The sequence below is a fragment of the Haemorhous mexicanus genome, chromosome 8 (assembly GCF_027477595.1).
Source record: "Haemorhous mexicanus isolate bHaeMex1 chromosome 8, bHaeMex1.pri, whole genome shotgun sequence".
Lineage (NCBI taxonomy): Eukaryota > Metazoa > Chordata > Aves > Passeriformes > Fringillidae > Haemorhous > Haemorhous mexicanus.
This window is the reverse complement of record NC_082348.1, coordinates 5,097,319-5,123,913: the sequence shown is the minus strand read 5'-3', so window position 1 is coordinate 5,123,913 and position 26,595 is coordinate 5,097,319. Positions and strand designations below refer to the sequence as shown.

At 37.4% G+C, this 26,595-nt stretch overlaps 1 protein-coding gene across 1 annotated transcript in view; it reads right to left on the bottom strand.

Annotated features, from left to right (window-relative positions):
- The window catches only part of LRP1B (LDL receptor related protein 1B), a 477,945-nt gene that overhangs the window by 26,198 nt on the left and 425,152 nt on the right, over nucleotides 1-26,595 (bottom strand). Inside the window, exons 78-84 of the mRNA XM_059852348.1 lie at nucleotides 21,048-21,271; nucleotides 20,690-20,796; nucleotides 18,906-19,022; nucleotides 16,882-17,055; nucleotides 16,242-16,367; nucleotides 9,016-9,180; nucleotides 11-172 (exon numbers count right to left, since the gene is read on the bottom strand). Of these exons, the coding sequence (XP_059708331.1) occupies nucleotides 11-172; nucleotides 9,016-9,180; nucleotides 16,242-16,367; nucleotides 16,882-17,055; nucleotides 18,906-19,022; nucleotides 20,690-20,796; nucleotides 21,048-21,271 (1,075 nt within the window). The remainder of the gene's footprint in view (nucleotides 1-10; nucleotides 173-9,015; nucleotides 9,181-16,241; nucleotides 16,368-16,881; nucleotides 17,056-18,905; nucleotides 19,023-20,689; nucleotides 20,797-21,047; nucleotides 21,272-26,595) is intronic.

Here is a 26,595-nt window from a genome sequence, read left to right as displayed (position 1 = left end):
GATTACTTACAGTACTGGCACCTGTCTCCTGTGTACTCGGGCAGGCAGGCACAGAAGGGCTGGTTGCCAGCAGTGACACTGCAGGTGCCCCCGTTCTGGCAGAAGCGCTCGCACACGCTCTGGTTGCAGCGCGGCCCCGTAAAACCCAGAGCGCAGCTGCAGGTCGGCCGGCCTGTGCAGAACAGAGAAAGCTATTTTATGATAAAAATAAACACAAATTGAAACAATAATCAGCACTTTCTCAACACAGGATTATTGTAAGAGCAGGAGGTTTCAGTGTTCTAGCCCAACTGTGTTTCTCTGGACGTTGAGAGAACGTGCCTTTGTAAACATTGCTTGAATGCAGAACTTTTGAAAAACTAAATAGTGTCTGGGAGTTACAGCCATTCAAAAACTGAATCTGTGCATTTTTACCCTTGTGCTTGTGCAGTCGTTGACTCTTTTATGAAAAAAAAGGTCGTTATTTAAAATATGCAATTGTCACCATGATATTTTCTGAAAAATCCCTTCACCAGGATTTTTCTCCTGAGAAGCTAAGAAGCCTCAGAAAATAAATGTAAACATTAATTATCTGGTTGCTTGGAATGTGGTTTGGAGGTTGCTTACCAACAGGTGCATCTTTGATTGGTTCTATGTAAATAGTTTTTAATTAATGGCCAACACCAGTCCATCTGTGTCGGGACTCTGGTCAGTCACAGGTTTTTATTATTCATTCTTGTCTAGCCTTGTGATGTCTCCTTTCTCTTTCTTTAGTATAGTTTTAATATACAATTTCTTTTAATATAATATAATATCATAAAATAATAAATGAGCCTTCTGAGAACTTGGAGTCAGATTCTCATCACCCACCTCATCCTGGGGACCCTCACAACACCACAACATGCAATCCTTTCAGAGGTGGTCCTAAGCAGGAACTTAAGATATGACTGAACTCTTCAAGTCATCCTGCCCTGCTGGGTTCCTCCTGTTGCAGAGGATAACTGTGTGATCACCATTGGTGTCTCTTCAGAGTGCACTATGTTATTCTTAAATCTACAAACCTTGATATATATAATCACAAGAAAAACAAGTATTTACTAATAGCTACACTTTACAGAACAATTTTTAATAAGCCACAAGTATCTGTGCCTGTTTTGTGTTGTTGGTCTCCAGATAATGGAGACTGTTACACAAAAATTGCTGTCTGGCATCAGACCAAAGATGCCTGTAACATCAATATTCAATGTCTGAAAAGCAGTTAACACTTGGGGATGAACATTTGCACACAATGAACTCCTAGTCTACAGCTTCTTTTCAAAGGATTTTAAAATAGCCTTTAAAACCCAATGCATTTTCTTCCTATGATTCTTCTCTATTGTAGTTTTCCCATTTTTTTTTCCTTATCTAAATCTTATGTCTAAAGGATTTATAGCTTTGTTACAATTCCACTGCTTTATTAAACCCTTCCACTTTCCCGTCTTATTTTCTTAAGGCTTATCTTTAAAACAAACTTCTAGATCCCATTAATGTTTTTCCATCTCCTGACTTTGCTTTTTTATCTCATTTATAATTTTCAGGTAAATGACTTGATGTGTCCAACCAGCCATCTCCCCTCCCACTTCCTAATAAACTATTCTCATTCTTGATTATCTTTTGCAAGACATTATTTTTCTCTCACCCTCCTCTTCACTTTCATTCAGCTTTAAAGATTCTCCTAAATTTATGGAGAACAAAGTTTAAAACTTTTATTTTTCCTGGCTTCCCATGAAGGAAAGACATGAAGATTAAGCAGGACCTAAGGACCCTTCTGAAATAGAAGGGCAGACAAGACAGGCTGGAATAAGATGAGCGTTAAGGTTCCTTCCAACCCCAAACATTTAATGATTTGGTGTTAATCAAGTTGACTACATAATGTACTGCATGTGTGATGCAGAATCACTGGACTGGAATTACAGGCATAAACAGGAAAAGTAACCTCTCAGATTTTACCACTGGCAACCCAATGCATCCATTTTCCCACTTGCCTCCTGATGTTCACCACAGCTGCATCCGAAACTCTGAGATGTGCAACCCTGCTTACCTTGCTGGTCTTTCTTCTCCACTTCACTGGCTGTGTTACTGAGGAATTAAGTTTAAACTGAGTATTCCACAAACCCCACAATTTGATTTTTCTTCTGGTCTGCCTTTCATTTAATCCTGTACAATCATCTAATATCAAATCCTTTTCAATGCAAGGGAAGCACCCAAATTTTGTCTCCTCTCTCTGACTCATGAAGAATGATTTATTCAATCTTTTTCCTTCACTTCTTGCCCTTCTAACACGACACACTTCATGTAATTCTTCTCTGTGTTTTCTATTTTAAGCCATGCTAATTTAAAGTGTTTTGCAAATCATCCTAAGGGCCATGAGATCAGTTAGTCTCTTTCTCTAATGAGTACAGCAGGAACAAAACCATTGACCTAAAAATAGCTCCAACTCCTTTAATATGCATCAGCCTGGTTATTCATATCTGTCCCCTGTGATCTAAACATTAAATCAAAGATGTTGAACTCAGATGTTAGCACACATTCAACTTGTTTTTCCCCGTGTATACAGATGTATTTAAATTTCTGCCCCCAGGACAGGGGGTTTCACATAATCCTTCATTTGAAGCAGTGATTCATTAAAAAAAAAAAAAAAAGATAAAATAGTGATAGAACATAGATCTGGAGGTCTGAAATCAGTTTTCATTATAAATACTCCTCTATCTGTTAAAAGGATGAGACAATGATATTTTTCTAGTTTACAGAAAAGATTATTCTGTTCTTTACTAAAGTAGACTTATAAATATGCCAAACTGCTGACAGCTAAATGAAAATTTAATACAGTATAGTCCAAACCCCATTTTTGTCACTCAATTGAACATGACTTTCAGTAATGTTAACAGTCCATTGCCTATTTATACACAGACTGTTGACACCAGAAATAATACTAATAATGACATTTTCATTTGCCTTATTCTCATAAACTATTTCCGATACAAAAAAAAAAAAAATGGTTCCCAGAACAGTTTAACAAAACTCCAGCATTAAACAATGCCAAAAGATGCCACAAGGTTTTGTATCATGGAATCAGAACACAGATTTATGTTTGCAAAGGAAACAGTCGTGTAACCAAGATGTCACATAACCCAGCTAGCAGGAATTGCAGGATGAGCTCATGCACAGGGAACTCCAGCACCTTCTCTGGCCATGAAATCTCAGGATTGGAACTCTACAGACACAGAATTAAAACTCCCTCTGAATTCTTGACCATCACCACCAAAGAAAGATTCACAACACATTAGCATGTAGAAAAATATTCACATGGAAAGTGGTTTATAGAAGGTTAAACTGCTTCAAATGCAGAACAGAATTTAGTGGAATAAAGAAGAATATATTCTGGTGACTCTAAGACATAAGTTATCTTCAGCAGTAGGATATGAAAAACTAGAATAAATTTTTGACATAGAAATGAAATGGAGTTTCGCCCCTTCTTACAAAAAAAATAAATAATTAAAAAAAAAAAAAAAAAGATACCAGGGACTAAAATCTTTCAATGTTCAATTAGTTTGGATACAGAGGCTGCAGTTACTGCTGGTTTGTCAATTTAATTTTCTACATAATAACTATAATTTATAATAAGTATTTATATTAGTTAATAACTTTCTAGTTATTAAATAGTTTAATAACTTTTTTCCTATATAATAATATTTTAAATAAACTTCAAAAATTGCTCAGAAATATCTTGGTTTACTTACTCTGTAATATGTGGGTTACTTCTTTTGGGGATTCATTCATTTATCTTAAGCTTATATTTATATATATTTTGCAAGGATTAGAATTCTAAGGAGATCAATTTTCATTCGTGATATTGCCTAAGCAACAGAGAAATGCTCTGGATTTTCAATAAGCAAATAGAGTTTAAAAAAAATTACAAATAATTAAAACCTAGGTCAAGAGCATTATTTTCGTAAGCTTTCTGCAAGTTTTGAAAAATGAGATCATTCAGATGAATGTCTTGACCAAAACCTACATTAATAATTTCTTCCAGTCATTGGTAAATTCACTACCAGCAATGTGTGTTTTGAAGTTGTTATGTGTGAATATGCACAATTAATTTCAATATTTAACTTGCTGTCACTATTAGAGAAAAGGAGGTGGCTCTACATGAGCTTTCTGCAAGCAACATCTTGTCCTTTGGAGTTGTTATCAGCAGTCTGTGGGAATCACAATAATTCATTTCTGTGTGGCTGATGAACCATAATTAGCTGTACTGAAACAATAGGAGTGGAGAGAAGCTGCATTATTGAAGATAATTAGTAGGTGAGCTGATTGGGATCTATCCCAACAGACACAAAGTCTCTCTGTGTTATTGGAAAGGAGAAAAAGAACAATTTCTAAATATCTCTGAGTAGTCTCAGGGATTGCTCTTTCCAGTGCTGGTGCTGGTGGTTCTGCTGGGATCAGCTCCTAGGAAACATCACCCTCGTGCTGCCCACAGCACCTTGGGAAACTCCTGGGACTGATGGGGCACCAGCAAAACAGCTTCTTCACTGACAGCGTTTCCAGCAGGCATCAAATCACCTCGTTTTGCTCATAAAATAAAAAATAATACCTGCTTCATACACAATGATTTTTTCAGACTATTTCATACATTTTCATTTAAAGGAAAAACTTTTTTTTTCACTCATTTTCATACAAACATCACAATTCTGTATGATTAGACATACCTTAGACAATCAGCAAACTATTCCTGCAATATTTTTACTTTCAACTACATGGAGAAACAAAGTGTGTTTTTATGGCAACAGTGACTTTTGTTGCCCAAATTCCCATTAATTTGGCTTACTGGAAAGTGTTCATTATTACACCCAAACTTTTAATTACATGTCTCAGATGTGTACTTTTAATTAACTGATGACATTTTCTTTGTTCAATTATTGTAGTTCAATACAACTGTCGTAAACTTATAAATTTTAATTAAAGCTGCTCCAATCTCTGGCTATATAACATTCACATCGGAATTTGCCAAAAGGCTTAGCAGTAAGTAAGCCAACAGTGAATAATCCCTGAATTGCCAGTGGGATTTGTTTAACAAATTAACATTTGTGTGCAGATAATGAGGTTCTACAACTTAACACATCCAGCAAAGATTTAGCACAATCACGTTTTAAAAAAATTAGTAATACTCTGCAATTTACTTAATTAGTTATCACATTACTATTCTGTATTAGGTGGGGAAGGAGAAGAGGATTTACACATTCACTAGAACACACACATTCACCAGAAGAGTATTTCGTGTGCTGCATCCTTTTATTTGGATCAGAATATGAAGCAAGGTTCATTCCCAGGAAATCTCCTCATTTTTTGAGCTAGAATTGATCAGTAAGGAAATCCCCTGACTCCTGGGGAAGCTTCCAGCTGTGGGGACACTTTGGAAGCATCATCTCATGAGGCTAAAATTGCTGGCAGCCCCTAAGCTCTCCAGAGGCCACGAGTACAAAATGACCCTTGTGAGATTGACTGCATCAAAGCTGTTAGAATAACATGCCAGAACCGACAAGGGCAATTCAAGCCTCCAAGAAAAGAGGGTCAAGCAAGCTGAAATGATCACAGGTCATTTGTGTTTTGCAGATGGGTTTAGATTGGCACTGGTACACGTACGGCTTCTGCAACTTCCAGAGGAAAAATCGTCATCATTTTGAACAAAAATACACTTTAAGAAAAGACAAAGTTGGGAAAACATGTAGAACTTGATTGCATGAGTTTAGCAGGTCAGTTTGACAAGTCAGATGTATAATGGATCAGAAGGATGACTGCTGCTCGTTGAGGAGGTGTTTGTGAGCACAGACAGCAACAGCACAGCAGATCAAAGTCAAATGCCACTGAGCTGACTTAATTTTAAAATAGTAATCTCATACTTCACAGAGATTGAGGGAGTTCTTTACCAAAATCAGTTTGCAATATACCTTTTGGAGCACAGGGATTTAAAGGATGTGACACTTCTAGACCTGGTTTAGTGGGGGACTTGGCAGAGCTGGGTAAAGGGCTGGGCTCAACCTCAGAGGTTTTTTCCAGTCTTAAAGATTCTATGATTTTATTTCTTTCAGACTGATCAACCTGGAAGGACAAACTACAAATCTAGACAAAATACAACACTGAAGTTCTAAAACCATTAATGAGAAACAGCAATTCCTGGTAATAAAGAAAGTTTTCATTACTACGTGTAGAAATGTGTAAGACTAAAGTAAGGACAGACTAACAACTCTCACTTGAGCCTGGCACAGCAGCTCAGCTCTGCCTGGAAGGCTGAGACAGGGAGAAGGCTGGTCTGGATTTCACACTTTCAGTCCAACCTTAGAGGGCTTGTCCATGCCCTGGGGCTAAAAGTGCCCTGCCCAGTTTTGAACTGTGTATCCAACTGGAAAGACAAAATGGTTGCTGCAAAAACACTTGAGGAATTAAGCTTGCTTGGTTTAATGACATTTTTTCAATGCTTTTGGGGTGTCCAGTGTAACTTGTCTCTGTAAAACGTGTAGCAGCCTTAGTACATCATGGGCTAGATTAAACTGTGAAAAGGGGCATCTCTCTGGCATGCTAGTTTGTTTCAGTACCACACGATTTATGGACTGATAGAGATAAGAAATATGGCCTGATAAGAAATAGAGATTTCCTCTTAATAGAATATTTACCAGGTCCAGGGGCTAGGCATGCAAGGAAGATGAGATGCACATCAACCTGAACATTTTATCTGGAATATTGGATGGAGTCACCGTGATTTAGAAAGATACAAGGTCTTTTTTTCCACATTTCCAGCACAAGAAAGTTATGGTGTGGGCTCCAAGGCACAGCTACCCTCATGCATTGGAAATGGCAGATAGGACATCTGGTTAACTTGAAATATGGCTGTTAAAAATTTGATGAAACTAAAGGGAGCCAGCACAGCAGAAGAATAATCCTATCAGTGGGTGTGCACAGGTACAGCCATGAGAGCCAGCTCTGTGCTGGTCTCAGCTCTTAAAGGCACACTTTGGTCATGTGTGCTACAATGAACTTCAGCTGCTGTTAAAGGTTCAGATTCCCCCAAACCAGGCAGCTGAACAATGAAATGTGGACTGTGGTGCCACCCATGCTGGCTCTCCTGATGCACTTTAGTGTAGACACATCATTCCATTTGGGACCAAGCATCAGGCTGATTCCTGCCATCCCCAGCCTGATTCCTTCCTCCCCAGCCTGATTCCTGCCCTTCCCAGCCTGATTTCTACCCTTCCCAGGCCCATATTAAGAATTCAACAAAGTGTACTGTAGACCTTGCTCATATCTTGCCTCTACCCACTGGTGGCCAAACCTACTGCACTAATTGTTTTAGCAAGGCTGAGAGATTTCAGAGGCTGGATTTAGCAAATGAAAATTAAAAATATCCATGTGATAGCATAGCTGTGTGAGCACAGCAAGTGTGAGCTGCCTGGGAGAGGGAAAACAAACTGCTGGAGGTGAGTGAGCCCTGTGGCTACTGCCAAAAAAAAAGGATTAAATAAAACCCTGGGGTCTCTGCAGGACTCACAACAGAGCTGAGTTCCAGGAGCCAAGTTATTAATTTTATTAAGCCTTTTAACCCCACCAAAGAATCAATTAGATGCCAGACATGTAAAAATGTGGGAATAAACATCCTCTCCTCAGATGGTGAGGAAGCTCTGCACGCCATTTAAACCATCACTTCCACTCACTTGCACGTCCTCACTTAGCATTTATTGATCTCAGCACATTGATAAAAATCTCTGCTTATCACTTGTGCCAGTAGTTCCATCAGCTGTTAGGAGCAGTTTAAAGTCTAATTCATCAACTTCCAGTACAAGTAATTCTCATTTTCTGATATTTAGTCATTATTATGAACAACATTATTAACCCTCAACGACTCAGAACTGAAAGAATAAATTACTAGACTTGCATTCTCTTGGAATTTTGCCACCAGGCCTCAGTCAATGGGAGGAGGCTCCAGAGAAGCCAGCAAGTGGGGCCAAATTAGCAAACTGCATACATTAATTAGTAAGGGATGCCATGGAAATCTTTACAATCCAAGCCCTCTCTGCGACAGAGACTCAGATACAGAATTCTGCATTACAGAGAGAATGGACAGTCACAAACGTCTCAAGGTCAGGTGCCTGGACTTTTTTTCAGAGGGTGGTGGCCACTTCATCACACAGGAGAAAATGATTCACAGCATCTTAAGCAGATAAAATCTTCTAAGAAGGAAATAGAAAACTCTTCCCCAGGTCTTGTATTTTGAATCAAATATTTAAACATTAATTGAAGCAGAAAATAGAGTTCTACTTCTCCTTTCTCACAGAATTGCTACATTTTAGAGTACTTCTTGTTACACTTTTCCTCTCTATCCCAAATATTACACAAGATACAAAAGCTTGTATGTTAGGGACAAAGACCAATTGTCAAATGCCTGCTTTTTAACAGGATAAACCCCCTGAACCCAGGAGATGTAATTTCAAATTCCTTCATGAAAATGAAGGATCTGAGTTCACATCAACAAAGTCTTCCAGAGAATTAGGTGAGTAAAATTCCTATTTGGTGAACCCCAGTAAGACAAAAGTAAAGGATTGAGGTCAGGTATTTAAGCAAACATCTCTGTGTATGCACATATAAATTTAGGGGGTGAATTGATATAAATTTTAAGAAGATGATGTCTGGACTGTTGTAGATGTAGCTTGACTGGACATTCTGCTTTACAATTCCACTGCTACACCACAACACGTGTGTCATTACATTGAATATTTACATTTATTCTTCTTTTTCTGGTATAAAGTTTAATTGTGCTGAAACACCCAGACAAGGAAATAAAAATCCCTATTGACTGCAAAGAATATGTGTGGAATATGCTGTTTTGTTTTTGCATTTTGTTTCAAAACAGACAAAGCCAATAAAGAGAAAAGGAAAAAAACTAAAAGGAACAAATTCAAGTATTTAACGCAGGTCAAGACAGAGCTGCTCAGAAATACTTACCAAGGAGAGAGGCCCCACAGGTTCCTCCATTCTGGCAGTAGTTGTAGCAGTGGTTGGTTTCACACCTCTCACCAGAGTAGCTTGGCCAGCAGTGGCACCGGGCATCCCCCTTCTCATTGATGATGCACTTCCCTCCGTTCTCACAGGTTAATTTACAGCTGTCATCTGCAGCAAGAACACACACAGCTTCAACATCCCCAGCTCCAAATGGCAAAACAGAGCCTTGCCTCAAACACAGCCGTGGATCTCTGTCAGTGAGGGGTAAAATATCACTTTTCAGAATGGAGAAAGTGAACTATGCCTTCTGTTTGCACAGAAAAAAACCCCACAATTTGGGGACCAGAAACCCTGGAAAGGCTCCCAGGAGCTGTAGGGCTGGTGGGAGCTATCTCATGGCTCAGAGAGGTTGGCCTCCCGAGGATCTATGTGAGTAATGATACTGTGAATTCTTGTTTGAAACTATAATTCCAAGTTTGAGAATTGGAAAATTGAATGCTGGTTTCATCTGGGAGAACCCAGAAAACTTCTGTCATTTCCTGGTGACCTCAGCCCTTTTTTATTAGCCTTTTTTTGATTTCTCTTCCACGCTCTCTGCTAGCTAACAGCCTTCTTAACTAAGCTCTCCGAAATATTTATAAGGAAATTATTTAGCTTTTAAATCCTCTTCCAAAATTGGTATTTGCATGCAAGCTTGTTGCTCCTAATTCACATTTTCTGCAATTTTTTTTTTTTTTTTTTGCTTGGACTGTAAAATCCCTGAGAAGGGAAGGTGCCTGCTGCTCTGCAACCACAATTCTTATAGCAGCAGTGCCACCCTCTTGGTGATGAGGTAAAAAAGGAGGGACACAAACTCTGATCAGGCCAGGTTCAGTCCTCATGTAAAGCTCTTTTATAATTAGAGTTGTGTCTCTCTTAGAAACACTTTGAACAGCAAACCTCTATTAATTTCAACGAACAAGGTACAAAATCACTCAATGATAACAACAGCAAATTGATTATAGATGAGCACACACACAATTCTCAAACATACAAACAACTGTAATCCTAAAGAAGCAGGAAAGCACCTTTCCAGCCCAATCATGCTTTCAGCAACGAGACTTCATTTGTCAAATAGCAAAACAATTCTGCTAAGCCAGACTGCTTCCCAACTAATCCAGGAATTTAGCCAACACGGCTTTAAACAAGAGAGATGCCACAAGTACCAAGAACTTTTCAATAATACATCCACCAGCTGCAGGAGTGTTGCTGAATTCATCTGCTTTAGTCAAACAGACCATGAAAAAGAGTCAAAGTTCCTATTTGTCCCTTTCTGGTTGAGGTCTAGCATTGACTGGCAAGGCACAGGCACAGCAACTCCTTTGAGGTTTAAAGAAACATATTGTTTTGCAAGTGCAGAGTTTAGGAATGTTGACACAAAACCTGGGATGGAACCTCTTTAAAGAAAACTTCTGGAACCTGTCATCTTTCAGATAATTGTACCTTTCTAAAATTAAGCTGCAACTAGGCAGCAAATCTTAAATTTCCCGTGATGGACTGGCTGGTGCCTCATTATTTCATGAGTTGAACAATAAAAAATATGAAATCCTGTTTTCATTTGATTTTTTGGTATCCACCCTGTATATATACAATTGCTGCAAGAAAGCTACTTTGTATTTGGGAGTTTGAGGAAGCTTCAGTGTTTTATTAATTTGGGTGGTTCATTAAATCCTTTGATGTTCCATGAACCGTTCTTCAGTTACTCATTACAGAAGTTGTTTGAATGGATAATGTAGCATGTCTTATTGGAGAGAAGGTCTATTTTTGTTTTGCTTATCTTATCTGTTTTACTTATCATTAGTCATGAGTTTATGGAGCAGAACTTGGCAAAAACAGAATAAATAACAGTGACATACAGACAACTGCTCATTTTTATGAACCTTTCTGATAGTGCATTAAAAACAGTTTCTATTTCTCTTTTAGAGCAATTCCACAGAATTAAGATATAAAATTTGTGGGGGGGAATGGAAATTACTACTGGTTTTGTTCTCTATGAAACATTTTAAATTCAAGAGTCTCAGTACAACTCTAATATGGAACAGAGAAATGGTAATGGAGTAATTTTGGACTTTCAATAAGCTGAGAAAGAGGATTGAAAGATGCAATGGAAAAGGCAGTTTTAAAATAGTGTATTAGACTTGAACAATATATGGGGTTTAATGCTGCTGCTTTGCTGTCTAGAGGTAAATACAAGAAACAAATTACACTGATTCACATCAGCTGAGTACAAAAAGGGGATGACATGCCTTCCTTTGTGTGGGAAACATGAACAGAATGGTTCCATAGGAGAAGACAAGAAGAAAAGGAATACAGGAGAAAATACAGAAGAATTAGCTGAAAAAGCTGAATACAGTTAATTGGAATTACTGAATAAATACCTCAGAAGGAAGAAGTGGGAACAGGTCTAGTAGTACCCACCCTTGGAACAAACTTGTTAAACAGACAAAACCAGAAAAGTTTATAACTCCAGTCTTCAATGCTGCTCTGAGCTTGCTAGACCCAGACTTAAAGACCTCTCAGCTGCTCCTTTCACTTCTGAAATGACAGAGGTAAATCATTCCACTTGTTATACTACCTCTAGTCTAGCTACTGAATCTCTCTAACATGAAAGAAAGAAAGGATTACAGATCATGTAATTTTATATATTCTCCCCTAATCTGGATATTTAGTCTTCTGCTGCCTTGTCTTGCCTATTTCAATCTTAACATCTTTAATACATAATCAAAGAATTTCGATTTGCCGTTTCTCTTATGATTTTCTTCCCACTAAAACTGTTTGGCACAAACATTAATAGAATTTATCAGCTTCATCGTTGACTCTTCCCTTTTACTGGAAGCAAAAGGAAAATCTTACAAAGAAGAAACACTGATAAAACAGCAAATCAAAGCTTTGTGAACTCTACTGGTATGTTTTTCTTTCACTTGTTCAATTTTTAGATATTCCACTCCTCTACCCCCACTTACTCAAGACACACCTTTTATTGACATTTTTATAACAACCCTATTCTTTCTTGAGAGAAATACATCTTTTTACTATTTTCTCCTTTTTGGAGTATCCCCCAATTTGTAGACTGGACAAGTTAAATGGGGAGATGATGTTATAGAGCACAAGGTTTGGGACAAAACCAGTTTCCCCCCACAGTGGGAAATATTCATCCCATGGGGGAGAAAGTTCTTTGCTCTTGGCTCTCCCTTGGACAAATGTGTAGCTCATCCTTTACTGAGCTGAATGCACTGAATAAAGACAGAGAGCAGAGCTCTAATGTTGAGGTGAAGTTCTATAAATCTTCCTTCAGATGAGAGTCTTACTACACCTGCCAATTTGCCATATGCTGAAAAGTATCAGAACAAGTTGTTCTCCCCAAATTTTGTCTGAAGGCTGTAAGACAGATGCTCCTCTTTGTTTTCCCTTCGCATATTTTTTTTTCCCCTCTTAAGACATCTGTTTTCTTACAGTTTTAAAAGGAAGAGAATGGCTAAGAAAAGAATGCACAGTGTGAAAATCTAACTGGCACCCATTCTCTTCTGCACTGGGAAACAACCCTCCCCACAATGACCCCTTTGTAAATACAGAAGAAATGCTGTAAATAAGATTTTTTTTTCCAAACCAGAAGCAGATTTCTGTGTGACCCTTGTTCTTCTGAAACCTAAGAAGTCTGGAAAAGCAGCAGAACGCCCAAGAAGATAGCATGGACCAAACTGCAGTAGCTCCTCCTCCCTGAGGCAGACTTGGGGGTTGAAAAAGAAGGAACACAGGGATGAGCCTCTCCAACCCCAGCCAAAGCACCTTCTCTGCCTGCAATCTGTGCAGTGGGCAAGTCCCCCCAGAGATGTGCTGAGGGAAGCAACATGATAAATTGAATGTTTCATCTCTGTTCAGAAGCAACACCCGTTCCGAGTCTTTGGAATTCTTTCCTCAGGCTTTCCATTCAACCAAAAGAGCAGAAATGTTCCCCTCTTAAGATGAAAGAGATGAGTGTGTGCCTCCAGAACAGGGAACTCTTGGAAGTGTTCATTACTCCTGCTCCTTCAGCTGTGGGACTCAATGTCTTCCTACAGTGCGATTCTCTCCATTCTCATCCTCTGGGTGCATTTTTAGCTTCATTGTGCTACAGACTATTGGATACAAGAAACCCAATGGATGCAAATCCAGGGGTCTCTTTTAGGAAAATGAAGTGGCACTCTGCTCTTTCCTTTAGGAAAACTGAAGGGTGGCTTCTAAACTGAAAAAGTCCAGCCTGTTTCAGTCCATAAATAAACCCCAAAAGAATTCTGGTCAGTCAGTCACAATCAACCAGGGAGAAATGAGATGGAAGCTTATCTCAGAAAACACTGGAACTTGTACTCACTCTGTTATGAAAAAACATTCTCAGTGATGCAACAAACCCATATGTTGAAATGACTCCAGCTTGAAAACTCCAGATCAAGCCCAGAAACTGTTTCTCCTCAGTTGCCTGAGGTGCTGGGGAAACAGCTGTCTGAGGCAATCTGGATTCAGTCCTACAGAAAGCCACTCAGGAGTCAATATTTAACATTCCTCATGTATGGCTCAGGAAGAAAAATAACAGAGTGGACCAAGCCAAGAGTAGCAGTATGCAGAATTTTAGGACTTAGCTAATTCTCTTCTCATTAAAAAAAAAAAAAATAGGAAGAAACTGAACAATCCAATGAACAAGAATCTGAGTCAGTTTTTGGGATGTAGCACGAGGAACGGAGCAAGACTGAGATTATCTTCCAGTCACCAACCTTTATGGTAGACAGACTAAGAAGAAATTCTACTGAAATGGAGATGGCTGTCCCATTTTGGCTCTGCCAAGTCATGGAAATCTATCAGTAGTTTCCTCACTGCATTTAAAAAGACTTAAAAAACAATCCAAGGCATTAAAAATGTTATGAATATCCAGGATCCTACTATTTTCTATTGTAGCTTGAATTACATTCTATTCAAAAAGTATAGTTCAACCCTACAAGTTCTTGATATCCACAATTGCTACTAATTTCTAAGAGTAAAAGACTTTCATGACGTAAAATAGCTGTGTGCAAGCACAATAAAACCAGAATGCCTCAAAAACAAGAAGACCACCAAAATCAACAAAAATATTTTGACTGACATTGAATCAGGATTTTATTGCAGAGAAATGAAAAAAAATATGTCTGTATAATCTCCCTTTGGATTGTCAGGTCACCTTTCAACAATATACAGACAAGTAAGATAGGATTTTCTGGTTTGGGTTCTTGACATCCTTAAAGTGCCAAAAATGTTCTGAATAGCTTTAAACAAGGTGAATGTGTGGGGTCTGGAATATTTCACATACATTTCCTAGATCTTCATTGGAAAAGAAATTGCAGCACCTAGTTTTTTATTCCATACTGTATAACCTCCTAAAGGAAAAGGACCTGATTTATAAATTGATTTTTCGTTTCTTTGCAGGCTATTAGTGACCTGTTAATGGCAAGTGACTGTCAGTCAGCCTTTAATTATAAACCTGTATCAGTCCAAGATGCTGATCTTGGGGTCAACTCTGATCTTTCCAGAAATCTCTGCTGGTCCTTGGGAGCTGAAGTGGAGTCTCAGCAAGAGACAAACATTTTGCATTCCCTAATGCTTAAAAAAAAAAATCAAAATACTGCAAAAAAATTATTAGAGAGTGCTATGATACAGAAGTTTCCTAATTCCTAATTTGTAATCTGTGATACTCAAACTTGCAGTCTACTATTACAAAACTAACCTAGATGAAAGAAAAAGTAAGAAAAAGCCTACATTAGGCATTACTTGAAATCTAATTGTAAACAAAAAACTAAGGAAGCACTTATTCAGCAGCCCTTTAAAAAGTCATAACAGATATTGCAGCCATGGGAAAGTACTGAAAATTATCAATACATTAAAAATGCTTCTCTAGGCATTTTCTGCCTGCCCATAAAAATTTATAACAAGTCATTTAAAAACCTCTTCAGATCTCTCTTTAATAAAAACACACATTCCTGAAAACATTACCACAGCATAATCCTTTGCCCACTAGTAAAAATGGAGGAGTACTGAAATGATGAGTTCAAACTGGTATAAGTCAGCAGTGAAAACAAATTTCTTCTATTTGTCCATTCTTCAACACCTAAGTAGTAACTCTGGGTAGTTTGCAATAATTCTTGGGTGGTGCTGTAACAGCAGAAATTCTTGACATCTGCCCACCTGAGATGGACAAAGAGCTGACACATGGAGGGGCAGGGAGGGTGTTCAGACTGATTTTTGCCCAGAGTTGAACAGTTTTATTAATACCACATCATGAACCACTAAAACACAGTCTTGTTAATTCAATACTTGAAGTCTAGGCAGTATAGATCAATGAGATTTTCTCCAGAGAATTATGACATTTCAGGTAAATTAATTTAATTGCTAAATTGAGCACTTTAAGCACAGAGGATCTCACCAAAATACCCATCACTTGCACTTCTGAGCCTGGAATTAAACTTCAGAAAAACATCCTAATTCACATAATACACACAAGAAATGCTCTTCTGTGATTTCTAGAACATTTACAAATTCAAGCTGGCTAAGAAATCATCCCAGCAGTGTGACCAAGCTAGGTTTGGCCTAAATTAGAGTGAAGACATTTTAAAGTACTTAATAATCTTCTATGGAAAAGATTCCCTCCCCACCCCTAAAACACAGCAAGAACTTAGAAGCTCTTTTCATATGAATTCTGGTTTCCTGTGTCTCAGTATTAGTCATTACAGAGGTTCCCAGAATATATAATTTTAGATAAAAATGCTGCAGGTTTTTTCCCTTTCTCTGACTGTTACTTCAAAGTCATTATTATTTGCTATGTTGCTCTCACTGCCTTTCACCATTGCTGCAGTGTTTCTTTTCTCCTGAATGACTCACTTTTAATTTGGGATCCAAAACACCTCAGTGCTTTTCAAACGTCTTTTGGTCAGTATTTATGAGTGAGTACTTTTAATTATCATCTTGTATCAGTTAAGCTGAAAGCTCATTTTTCACTTTGATGAATATTAGCAGGGGAGGTATTTTTTTGAATCAGGGATTTTGTTTCTTCACCTTTCAGTTTCAGCTAATTAATGTGTGTATTGAACAACATCACAAAACTCTGCACTCACAGCCAGCCTGGCCTTTTGCAATGACCAAAACTGACCAGCTGCTTATTTTCTGGTTTTCCTGCAGTTTTCAGTACCTACCTAGAAGGCTCTGATCAATGCATGTTCCATTCATCAATGCCTTTCCTTCTGGACAAGCACATGTTGCACCAGAAGGGTTGAGTAAACAAATGAATTCACACGTCAGGTCCAAGCAGGGGTTAGGCACTGTTTAAAAAGACAAAATGTTAGAGACATTGCTTTTTATTTTTTTTATTTAAAAAATTTAGAACTGTGTTCTAAAGCTAAGAAAATATAAATAATCAGATACAAAAATTCTGATGCACTTCCACTTCCCAGGATATCAACAGCCTCAAGTCTGTGCACACATTCCCCAAACAGCAATGGAAGACCCACAGAAGGACAGAATTTATTCCATTACCAAAAAATCTACTGGTAACATGGAGTAAAGAGTTTCATCTGCTTCTGGCTAGAGGGATTGTTATTCATCTCTCTTCTAATTTTTTTTACATCTCAGTTACAGAGCAGGTACAAAAGGCATTTCTGTACAAATTTGTCCAGCGTCCTTTCAAATGAGTGCAAAGACATCAAAATTATATAAAAAAATTATTAAATCTATTTTCATTTTGTACAATCAGGCTCTGGTTTATGTTTAAACAACTTGGTTATTTCCCCCCCCGAGGTTGAATTTAAAGTATTTCCAGTAATTATGCTTACTCACAGTCCGTTTGTTTGTAGCGGTGAAAAATCAAGGCACTTTTTGCTTTATCAACATCCACACTCAGATATTCTACAAGGCTCTTGCCAAATTTGTGCACTCTAAATGCACCATTTTTAGGGCCTGCTCCATATATGTAATCCTCAAAAATGTCAATTCTATGTGGATGCAGTAAACCTTGAATAAAAATGGATAGTAAATACAAACACATATTCATATTCAAGTAATAAACAACTTTTTAAAATAAAAACTTCAGTTCATTACTGTGATTAACACCTAAGGACATTATTTTTCAGACAGCTTGTTTGGTCCTCACAAAAATTACTTTTCAAAAAGCAAACTTCCTCAAAGGAACACTTTCCATTTTGCAGACAACTTAGATTTCAAGATTTTTATCAGTTTTCCACACAATTGAGTTTCAGAAACTGGCTGGTAATTGAAAAAAAAGAAACTCTGTAGTAACAACTCACTAATTAGAGCAGACTTGTTCTACTTGTTGTACCTTAGGTACAACACTTTAACTAGATGTATGTGACAAGGAAAAGAGAGGTCATTTTGCTTCACATCAAAGAAATTATTCTGACAAAACAGTTCTTCAGCTCCTTCCTAACATATTTGAAATGGCAGTTTTTGTACTACGCTTGTTTTAGTTCATAATTATAGTAAATTAATGCAAAAGAAATTGTTAACTCTACCAACTCCTCATTTTTAAGAGCTCTGAGGGTTCCTTAAGCCACCAGTTGGATTTCCTGTGTACAACTGGCTGTAGAATTTCACACTCAACAAGGAAATGGCTTCTAACTAAAACTTCTTTGCCTGAAATGCATCTCTTCCTGAAGCCATAAAAAAAATCAGAATATATTCCTTGTGACACCTTGTGCCTGCTGTTTTCTCCATTTACTCTAAAAATGGGTTTGTATTTCCCTTGTATTTACTTAACTTCATCAATCAGCCTTAATTTCTTCCTACTGTTCTCTCATTTTTATCAGTGCTTGGTACTCAGTATTTCATTTTCATGAAAATATGAATGAATTCTAATTAATTCTTTTAGGCTTGTTTAATTCAATGGGTTGAAGGTTTTAGTCTCTTTGCAAAGCAATTTCTAAACTGCCCCAATTTTCCTGCAGTCCAGTGCTAGAGGAGGCTGTGGTCAGATCCCTACACTCAAAGTGATCTCTCTTCAGATGATTAACTTCATCTATGTTGCTACAAATTGTGGAATAAAATACTTTTAAATCAAAATAAGCTGTTTTCAATCTTGTCCTTCCCAATTAGGATGATGGGAGATTTCTCCCAGTATATTCCAGAATATCCTGGTGAATTGTGGGTTAAAACACTCAGTAGCACCAAGTAGAGTAACACCCTGACAATTCTCCAGAACCAACTGCCCACTAATCAATCCTCCCCAAAAGGCTGCTTTCAAATAATTTTTTAATGTATTCCTTTAATTTTCTACTCAAATTTCATCAATTTCTTACTTAAAAAGTTGTTAAAAAGACATTATGCAATTGAAAATAGTTTGCTTCACCAGAATCTTCTTTTATCAGAAGATTTTATCTCCTTTTTTATCAGAAGATTTTATTCTTCATTCACATTCAGCAGAATTCTGTGATTACTCACTGACCTGGAAGCCAAGCCCATTATTCTCCCAGAACTGATTCAGATCAGCTGTTCTACAACCCCTAAAACTCCAGTTCAATGCAGGCAGCTCTAATGGAAGTCCAAGTGAGATCAAGCCTAAATATTAATCACAATGTTACTTGGTAATACCTGTACTTGCAGATGTGACATGTCATTGAATCTTTGTTCCCCTAAGGTAATTTTGTTAGATTATTTTAAAGCTGAAATTATCTTTATCTTATCTAAAACACTTGCTTGGATAAATTTTGAAGCATTGTCTAACAAAAGCACAAAAAAATTACTCAATAATCACTGATTTTTGCTTACATAATTCCTCTGAATGGTGAAACTTCAGCCAACTAAAATAAAATGAAATGAGGATCATGTTATACCAAGGCTCTCCATACCTTGTTTTGTGCTCACAGACACAACTGAGTCAGACCCATCAAAAAGAACACTGCCAATAACAGACAGCTCAAAATCAGCCCAGAACAAGCGTTGGCTGAACGGATCAACCACCAGACCTACAAAGGAGATAAAGTTCAAATAGGAACACAAAACCTAAAAGTAAATGACTATTTTTCTATAACTCTACATTTTTATGTCATTCATATTCTCAGGTACACAAAATATTGTGGCAATGAAAAGACCTGACTGGAAAACAAAGAGAATAAAATATTACAGCTCCCACTTAAACCTTCCCCTTGGGGCAACCATGGATTTTTACTTTCTTCACCTTGCTCTGCCCCAAGGTCAGCACCTTTTCTAACCCATTCTCCTAGAGATAGAAATACCAGGTGGGAATTAAATAGAGTCAAATCCTCTAACCTGTTCTGCCAACCAAAATCTAATATGCCAATTGCACCAGTGGGATCCTGTGTTAAAAACAAGGCATTCAGAATTCATGAAGTCTTTGCACCCTTTAATTCTGTTCTCATTTTTATCACCAAGACTTCCCATGCAGTCTTGCAGAATTAAAAATCAGAGTATTTTAGCTACATTACTGCTGCAAGACTTAAACAGCAATATTGGTAGATATATAGCTATTTATGCATATTTTCATCTGTATATGAAAAGAATAAAAAAGAGAATAAAAGATCAATGGCATTATAAATACCCAGCCTCTAGGCAATAATTAAATAGTTAAATCAAGTAGTCCATGTTTCTCATTGGAAGATTAAATGGTTAATATGCCATTTTAGGTCATGTCAAACATTCAGCCTGAAGAAAATATTGAAACCATGAAATAATTTCATTCTGAGCTTTTGAAGTTGCAGTGCATCTTTAATAAGAATGGGAAAAGGTATTTTTCTTCCTATTTATGTAAGTAGGTAAGTCAGAAAAAATACATCAAAAGAAATTATACATAACAGTGAAAATATTCCTCTTAAGGTCATAAATTAATCAGCTGCAGATAGATGAGAGAAAGTGGGGAAAATCTGACTCACAGACCAGTGAAACATGTTTACATTTAAAACTCCATTAAAAACCCCTCTTTTAAAGAAACACTGGCATTCAGGGATATGGCTAAAGAGAACAATTTCTGGTAAAAGGCAATCACAATGTGTCATTTCTGTGGGATACGTGGCACCTGTAAGGGGCATGCTTTAGAAGCAGTCCCCACTCTCCAGCTTTAAATTATTCTTTGCATTTTAATGAGAAGATTTAAATACAAATTAATACATAACTAGCATGTACTTTCATGGTATCAGAGATAAAAGTATTTCTATTTGTTTTATACATATAACATTCCTGTGATAGTCATTTCTGTAAAGTCAAGCCCAAATGCTCAAACTCTCCCCCCCTTTTATTTGAAATAGGAAAGTCATTTGTGTTAATAAATTTAAGAACAGCGTAAATAATATTGGCAAAGTCCCATTTGGGAGGAAATATTAAAGGTTTGAACTCTTTCTTTGCATTCCCTCTCTATAGGCCTGTGTTAAATATCTGACAAAAATTTAAAAACTCCATGAACATCTATTTTCTACCATGAAGTAAAGGAAGAAAACACAGAAGGGTGTTAGTATAGTATTTTCAGGCAGTAAATACAGGAAAATGCCCATTTCTTGGGTGTTTTGTCAGGTTGGGGTTTTTTTTTGTTTGTTTGTTTTCTTTTTGTTTTTTGTTTGTTTTAAACTGAGAAACTGAAATCTTCCTGAGCACAGGTATTTGGGAAAAATAAGGTGTTTACCTGTAGGTCTTTGCAGGTTCTTTTGAACCAGTATCCTTCTCAGAGTACCATCCATAGATGATTCCTCTATGTGGGACCGATCCCCAATCACTGTCCAGTACATCATCCTGAAATATTAAACACAAAAATTAAGCTGAATGCCTGCACAGAGCCTCAAAACACCACTGATGCTCAGTTTTTGTGAGCCTTACAACATTCCTGGCAGAGTGGAGGTCATGGTTTACATTCAGGTAAGTTGAGCAGGAAATTAAGTAAACAACTTGGGAAAGTTTAGACAATTGCAGAATTTTTTTTCCTTTGCTGCGTTTTGCAATTTTATTGGAATTACCAAATCAGAGTGGTGCTGAAGGATACATACCCCTTTTTAGGATTGACAGCAATTGCATATGGCTCTCCTGCAATGCTGGTGAGGAGCCTGGTGCAGTTGGGTCCCTTCAGCTGTCCCACATTGATGGAGTACCTGAGGCTGGTCCAGTGAGTGGTGTAGTAGCTGAACCAGTGCATCCGGGAATGATCGGTCCAGTAAACATTCCCAGCCACCCAGTCCACAGCAATGCCCCTGGGCCTTTTGAACTCTGGACACTAAAGAGAACAGATGGTGCAGTCAGATTTGTGGAAATGGCCTTTCACAGCAGCTGCACAGCCAGAGATTCCTGTCATTTATTCAGAAACACTGCGTTGGAAAGACTTAATCTGCACCTGCAGGAGCTCAGCTCTGAGGGATCTGCTGGCACCTCTATTCCATGCAGAAGAACAAGCCATGCTTCAAATCTGTTCTCTCAAGTTTAAGGCTTCCCACAGTAGGGAAAAATCACTTTGACATCAGCTACTTGAACTACTGATACTGAAGCAAACAAGTGTTTTGGACTGTAATTTGAAACTGAAGGAAAAGGAAGTTTTAAGATTCTGCAGCTATTTTATTCCATGGTGTTCCGTCCCGAAGCCCTCAGTGAAAACAGAGTGAGCCCATCCTGAGGAGTGGGCAGAGAAAATCACTGCATTTAGAAAAATGCATAAAATTCCCTCTGTATTCATGAATATTCAACTTCACACACAAAAGATGCTTGACTGATTATAACATTAAATTTATCAACTTCAGGATCTCTATCATTATTTTTTTTCCATAATTATTAAGGCTTAGCTCTGAAAGATGGTCCTAAGGACAGGAATTTCCATTGCAAATAGGAGAGCTATATGAACAACTCCAAAGTTCACTGGAATTCCTGCAGAAATGAGTATTCCCTGTAAAATAGGATTATCCAATTCTTTCTATCATGAATGCAGTGTATCATAAAAACCTCAAGACCAGCATGAGCTAATAAATACACAAACAGTTGTTTGCCTATTTACTTATAACTATATCAAGTTAAATTATGAAAAAACCTCAGATATCCCTAAAAAATAAAGCAATGAAATGCTACTAAGCCACATAACCAAAAACCAGGAAAGAAAATCCTAAAATAATTTGTTTTCCCTTAAGTGTCAGAGTCCCCTAATACCACAAGACATTTGTAGACTATTTTATCATAAAATAATGGTCATTTCATTCTCTAGGTGAAATAACAGGATCACAAGGATGAATTTAGAGGGTTCATTGCTCATAAACTTTTTAATTCTGCAAAAATTTCATAGAAGGTATGTATTATAGATATGTAGAACCTTGATTTTGTATTTTCTATTTAGAGGGATAGTAAACCAGCAAAATCAGTCATTTACAAAACTAATTGTTTAAGAACAGGGTCACAGATGATTTTTAAAGTTAAACAAAATATTGTACCATAATTCTTTGCTATGAGATGATGACACTGGTGGCATATGCTTCCACAAATAACAGAATTTTTTAAGTGTAGCATTTGCTTATAACAAACTTTTTTCTTTGTTATTATCCAAGCAACACTCACAGAAAGGACCAGATTCCAAAAAAAAAAGGGGTATTTTCAGATAAGACAAACTGTATTTTTAGTCCAAACTCCTTTTAATTCTGGGCAATATTCAGGCACCTGAGTCAACAAACCTCTCATACCTGGAGATCTCTTTGGATACCACAAGGATTAATGGCTTACAATGCTGGAACCAAATATTCTTTCAAAAGGAAAGCAGCTGTCATGGCCAGAAAAAACCTCTCAGCTTTTCTTTTTTGTGACTGTTCAAACCCACAGTTTACAGTAAGACTTTTTTTTTGAGAGCCTGGAAAGACCAGGATGGGAGTTGCCAAGCACACTGAGAGATGGTTCCCAAAAAAGGTGGTTCTAGAAGCAGATGAGACATCTTAAAAGAGACAGCCTACAAAAACTGGGGAATGAGGATGGGGTTGTTGAGGAATACTGACCTCACTCCTCCACCAGACAGGAAAAGTCTGGTTTCAGTTCCAGTAATGCTGGGGGGAATATTAAAGATCAAATGAAGAAGGAGATGAACAGAAGAAATGTCAAGGAGCCATCTGGTGTAAGAGATTTAAAAAAAAAGAGGAAAAAAAACCCACTAGCTGATGCTGTGGCTGTGCAATTTCCAGTTGTGCTCATTAAGTTGCAGCCACATCATATTTCTGAGCTCTTCTGCATCTTCTCACACTGTCTAGTGAAATTGCTAACTGGAAATGAGCTCTTACCTAATAGCTTATTTGGATTATGTTAATTTTGAAGAATAATTCTGCATACAAAATAAGGATGAAAATACAGGAAGAAAATCACATTAGTGTTTTCTACAGTGATTTTAGCCCACTTTGATGGTAATTATAATGTACTACAACTTATTAGAAAAATTGGGGTTTGAAAGCTAATTGCCTTTCACAGTTTGGAAGTCTCTGCACAGCTACAGACCACGTCAGCTTGATGACTTTTGACCAGAACTGCTGTCTATGGTAAATTCTGTTTTCAAGGTAAAGAATTATTAAAAAAAACCAAAAAAACCCAACAAAGCAACCAACCAAACAAACATAAAAAAAGAAGCTGCAGCAACAACTTGGATCTGGAAACCTTTTGCATATAATGGCAGATTGCAGATTTTCAGCCCCTAAAGTTGAGTTTGACTGAAGAAAATATGTTGCACATGCAGTGGGAACACATCCCTTTGCAATGTTCAACAGGAAGAACAAATGACAAATCTAATTTGTATCATAAGCACATCTGAAGCAGTATTTTATCTTATTTATTTTGCAGGTATTTTGGGTATGGAATTGCTGTGGGACAAAAGTAATGTTTTATTTTGCCTCTGCATTAAAAAATAACACATTATCTAATGTTATATTACTAGAACAGTAAAAATTTTGCCCACTGAAACACAACATTTTTGCTGATAGATGAGCATCCCAGTGGGTGCAGTAATTCACCAATCCACCACTGGAACTACATAAAGTAGGATCATTTATAAACCCCAACCAGCTGATTCCAGAAAGAGCCTTCTAAGTATATCAACTTCATCCAGACAGAGCTGTAGCTCTAAGATAAAACCATAAATTCCTGGTTTTTAGAGAAAAGGGCTGGAAGCAGTTTGCATTCACAGGGGTGCACTGGGTCCTGGGGCAAGCTTTGGGAAACAGGGGTGGACTCATCACAAGGGTGGTTGAGGGCTCTTGTGAAGCTCTCAGAACTCTGGGGCTGGAGCAGGCTGCCAATAAAATGACTGGATACACCACAAAACCTGTGCTTTTCTTCCTGTTAGATGGTATCATCATTTTAATGTTCATCTTTTGTCCTCTTCCATAAAATAAAGCACTTGAGCTGAAGTGTGGGGTGGCTCCATGTTCATTGTTCACCTCAGATAACTTCTGCAGCTCTCCCCAGGGGTTAGGCAGCAAACAGCTGCTCCAGTTATCACCAGCTCACTCTGACTGCCTGAACCCAGTTGGGATGAAATCCTCTTCTGCACCTGTCACTAAACTCTGAAGAATTGATATTTACTATTTCCTCTAATGCTTGAATTTGCACCAGTCTTAAACCGCTTTTCACAGAAAATCAGGAGAGCTACTTAAAGCTATTCTCTGAGGAAGGCTCTTGATATGCTAATTCTGTGGAGCAATTTGGTTGAGATGGATTTTTGCATTAATGTAATTACCTGAAAATGCAGGTGACTTTGTTCAAGTTTACTGTCCTGATTTACATATCAAAGTCTTGATATAAAAGTTATAATGTAACCTTTGAAAACTTATCCATTAAAAAAAACCTTGGGTTAAAATTAAGGAATTCTCAAGCCTTTTAAAACCAAATTTCAGTGACAATATTAAAGCAACACTATAAAACAAATTAACCTATTGATCAGCTGCAAATAAGGCAACAATACTTGAATATTAATGAGATAACGCTGGGAAAAATAACTGAATGGTTAAGTACACTGAGAAGCAAATGTTTCACAAATATAAATGAGAAGTGTCCAATATATATTCAAATACAGTCTGTATTTGCATTTCCCACATTCAGATTTGAAAAAAAAGCTTTGTCTAGCTTGGATCAAGCATTGTTATGAGGACCTGTGTGCACTGAAGGGACAGGGGAACATGGGGTAAAAAAAAAACCCATCATTTTTTCAATATCTTTGAATAGAAAAGGAAGAGACTACGAGATGACAGTGAAAAAGGATACAAAAACTCAATACTATTTCAGTACGTTAGGAAAATACTAATTCTAAGAATATTTTATCTCTATTAGTTTAAACAGGGAGACAGTGATAAATGGGCTGGGAAAATTTCCATCCCTGGACTATGAAGATCTCTGAAGGAAGCTTATGCTCCATTTTATGGACCTCTAAGAAAGTGTTAGATTTATTGGAGAGGCTGCAGGTCAGCAAGCTGCTCTTGCAGAATGCACCTGCAGATTACCCCCCAAAAATAAAATTAAACAAAAAAACCAAACCAAAAAACACCACTACCTTCTCAACACTAACTTCACAAGGTTTTACACTTTCATTATTTTCTAATGAATAACTCAATACAGAGATCAGTTTAGCAGGATTTTTTAAACAGAAATGTACACCACATTGTTAAACGAGAAAAACTCCACAGCAGAATTACTCCACATCTTCACCACAGGTATCCTGCTGCAAAACACAAATAACAGAGCTGATCTGTTAGAGATCCTAGGCATTACTTGTACTTCAGATCTGCTTTCCATACACTTTCTGTGAACAAAATCTAGATATTTCTGCTGGGCAGGTGGAAGTGTTGCTTTTAAACCACTCTTATAAAGATACAAGAACTGATTCCAGGATCTTCGGAGTCCATTGGTGCCTACAGCAGGAGGCTTTGTGCCCTGCTGGTGTCAAAGGTCAGGAATGTCATTCACTTGGAGAGGAAATATCCTTGGGTGGATGTACTCAGAAGTGGTTTCAGAAGTGCATGAATTATAGATGAAAGATTGGGCTGCTGTTGCTACTCCCGTTTATTCTGGGTGAATAAAGGCAGGCATGTGATGGGAGGTCATCACTGTTACCTCTCCTAAGTTTAAGGAACCATGAAACAGCCAGACAGGTGTTTTTTCTAACTGGCCAAGAAAAAAATTAGAAACTCTACCCTGCTGTCAAATTCAATGAAGACCAAAAATCCCAAAATCTAAATTTACAGCATTATAGAAACACCAATGTAAAGACCACATCATATCACTTCCTAGAGAACTTTTCAGAAATATTTTAGGTGAAATGAATAACAACCTGCATTAATTTTATTTTCAAGTAAAGACCACTTAAAATTACCCAAGCTTATGAAAATCCACATTTCTGTTGCAAAGTCCAAACCTACGTTTATGCTTATTCAAAATAAGATAATATGCAGTTCAACAAAAATGGGAATAAATACCAATTGTTCTAACATTTGAATACATGTCATAACTTTGCCAATTTTATTGTTTATATGATCACTGTAGAAATTAAGTTTGTGTTTAATCTCCATTTTCTGTCTTCCAAAGATTTGAAATTCA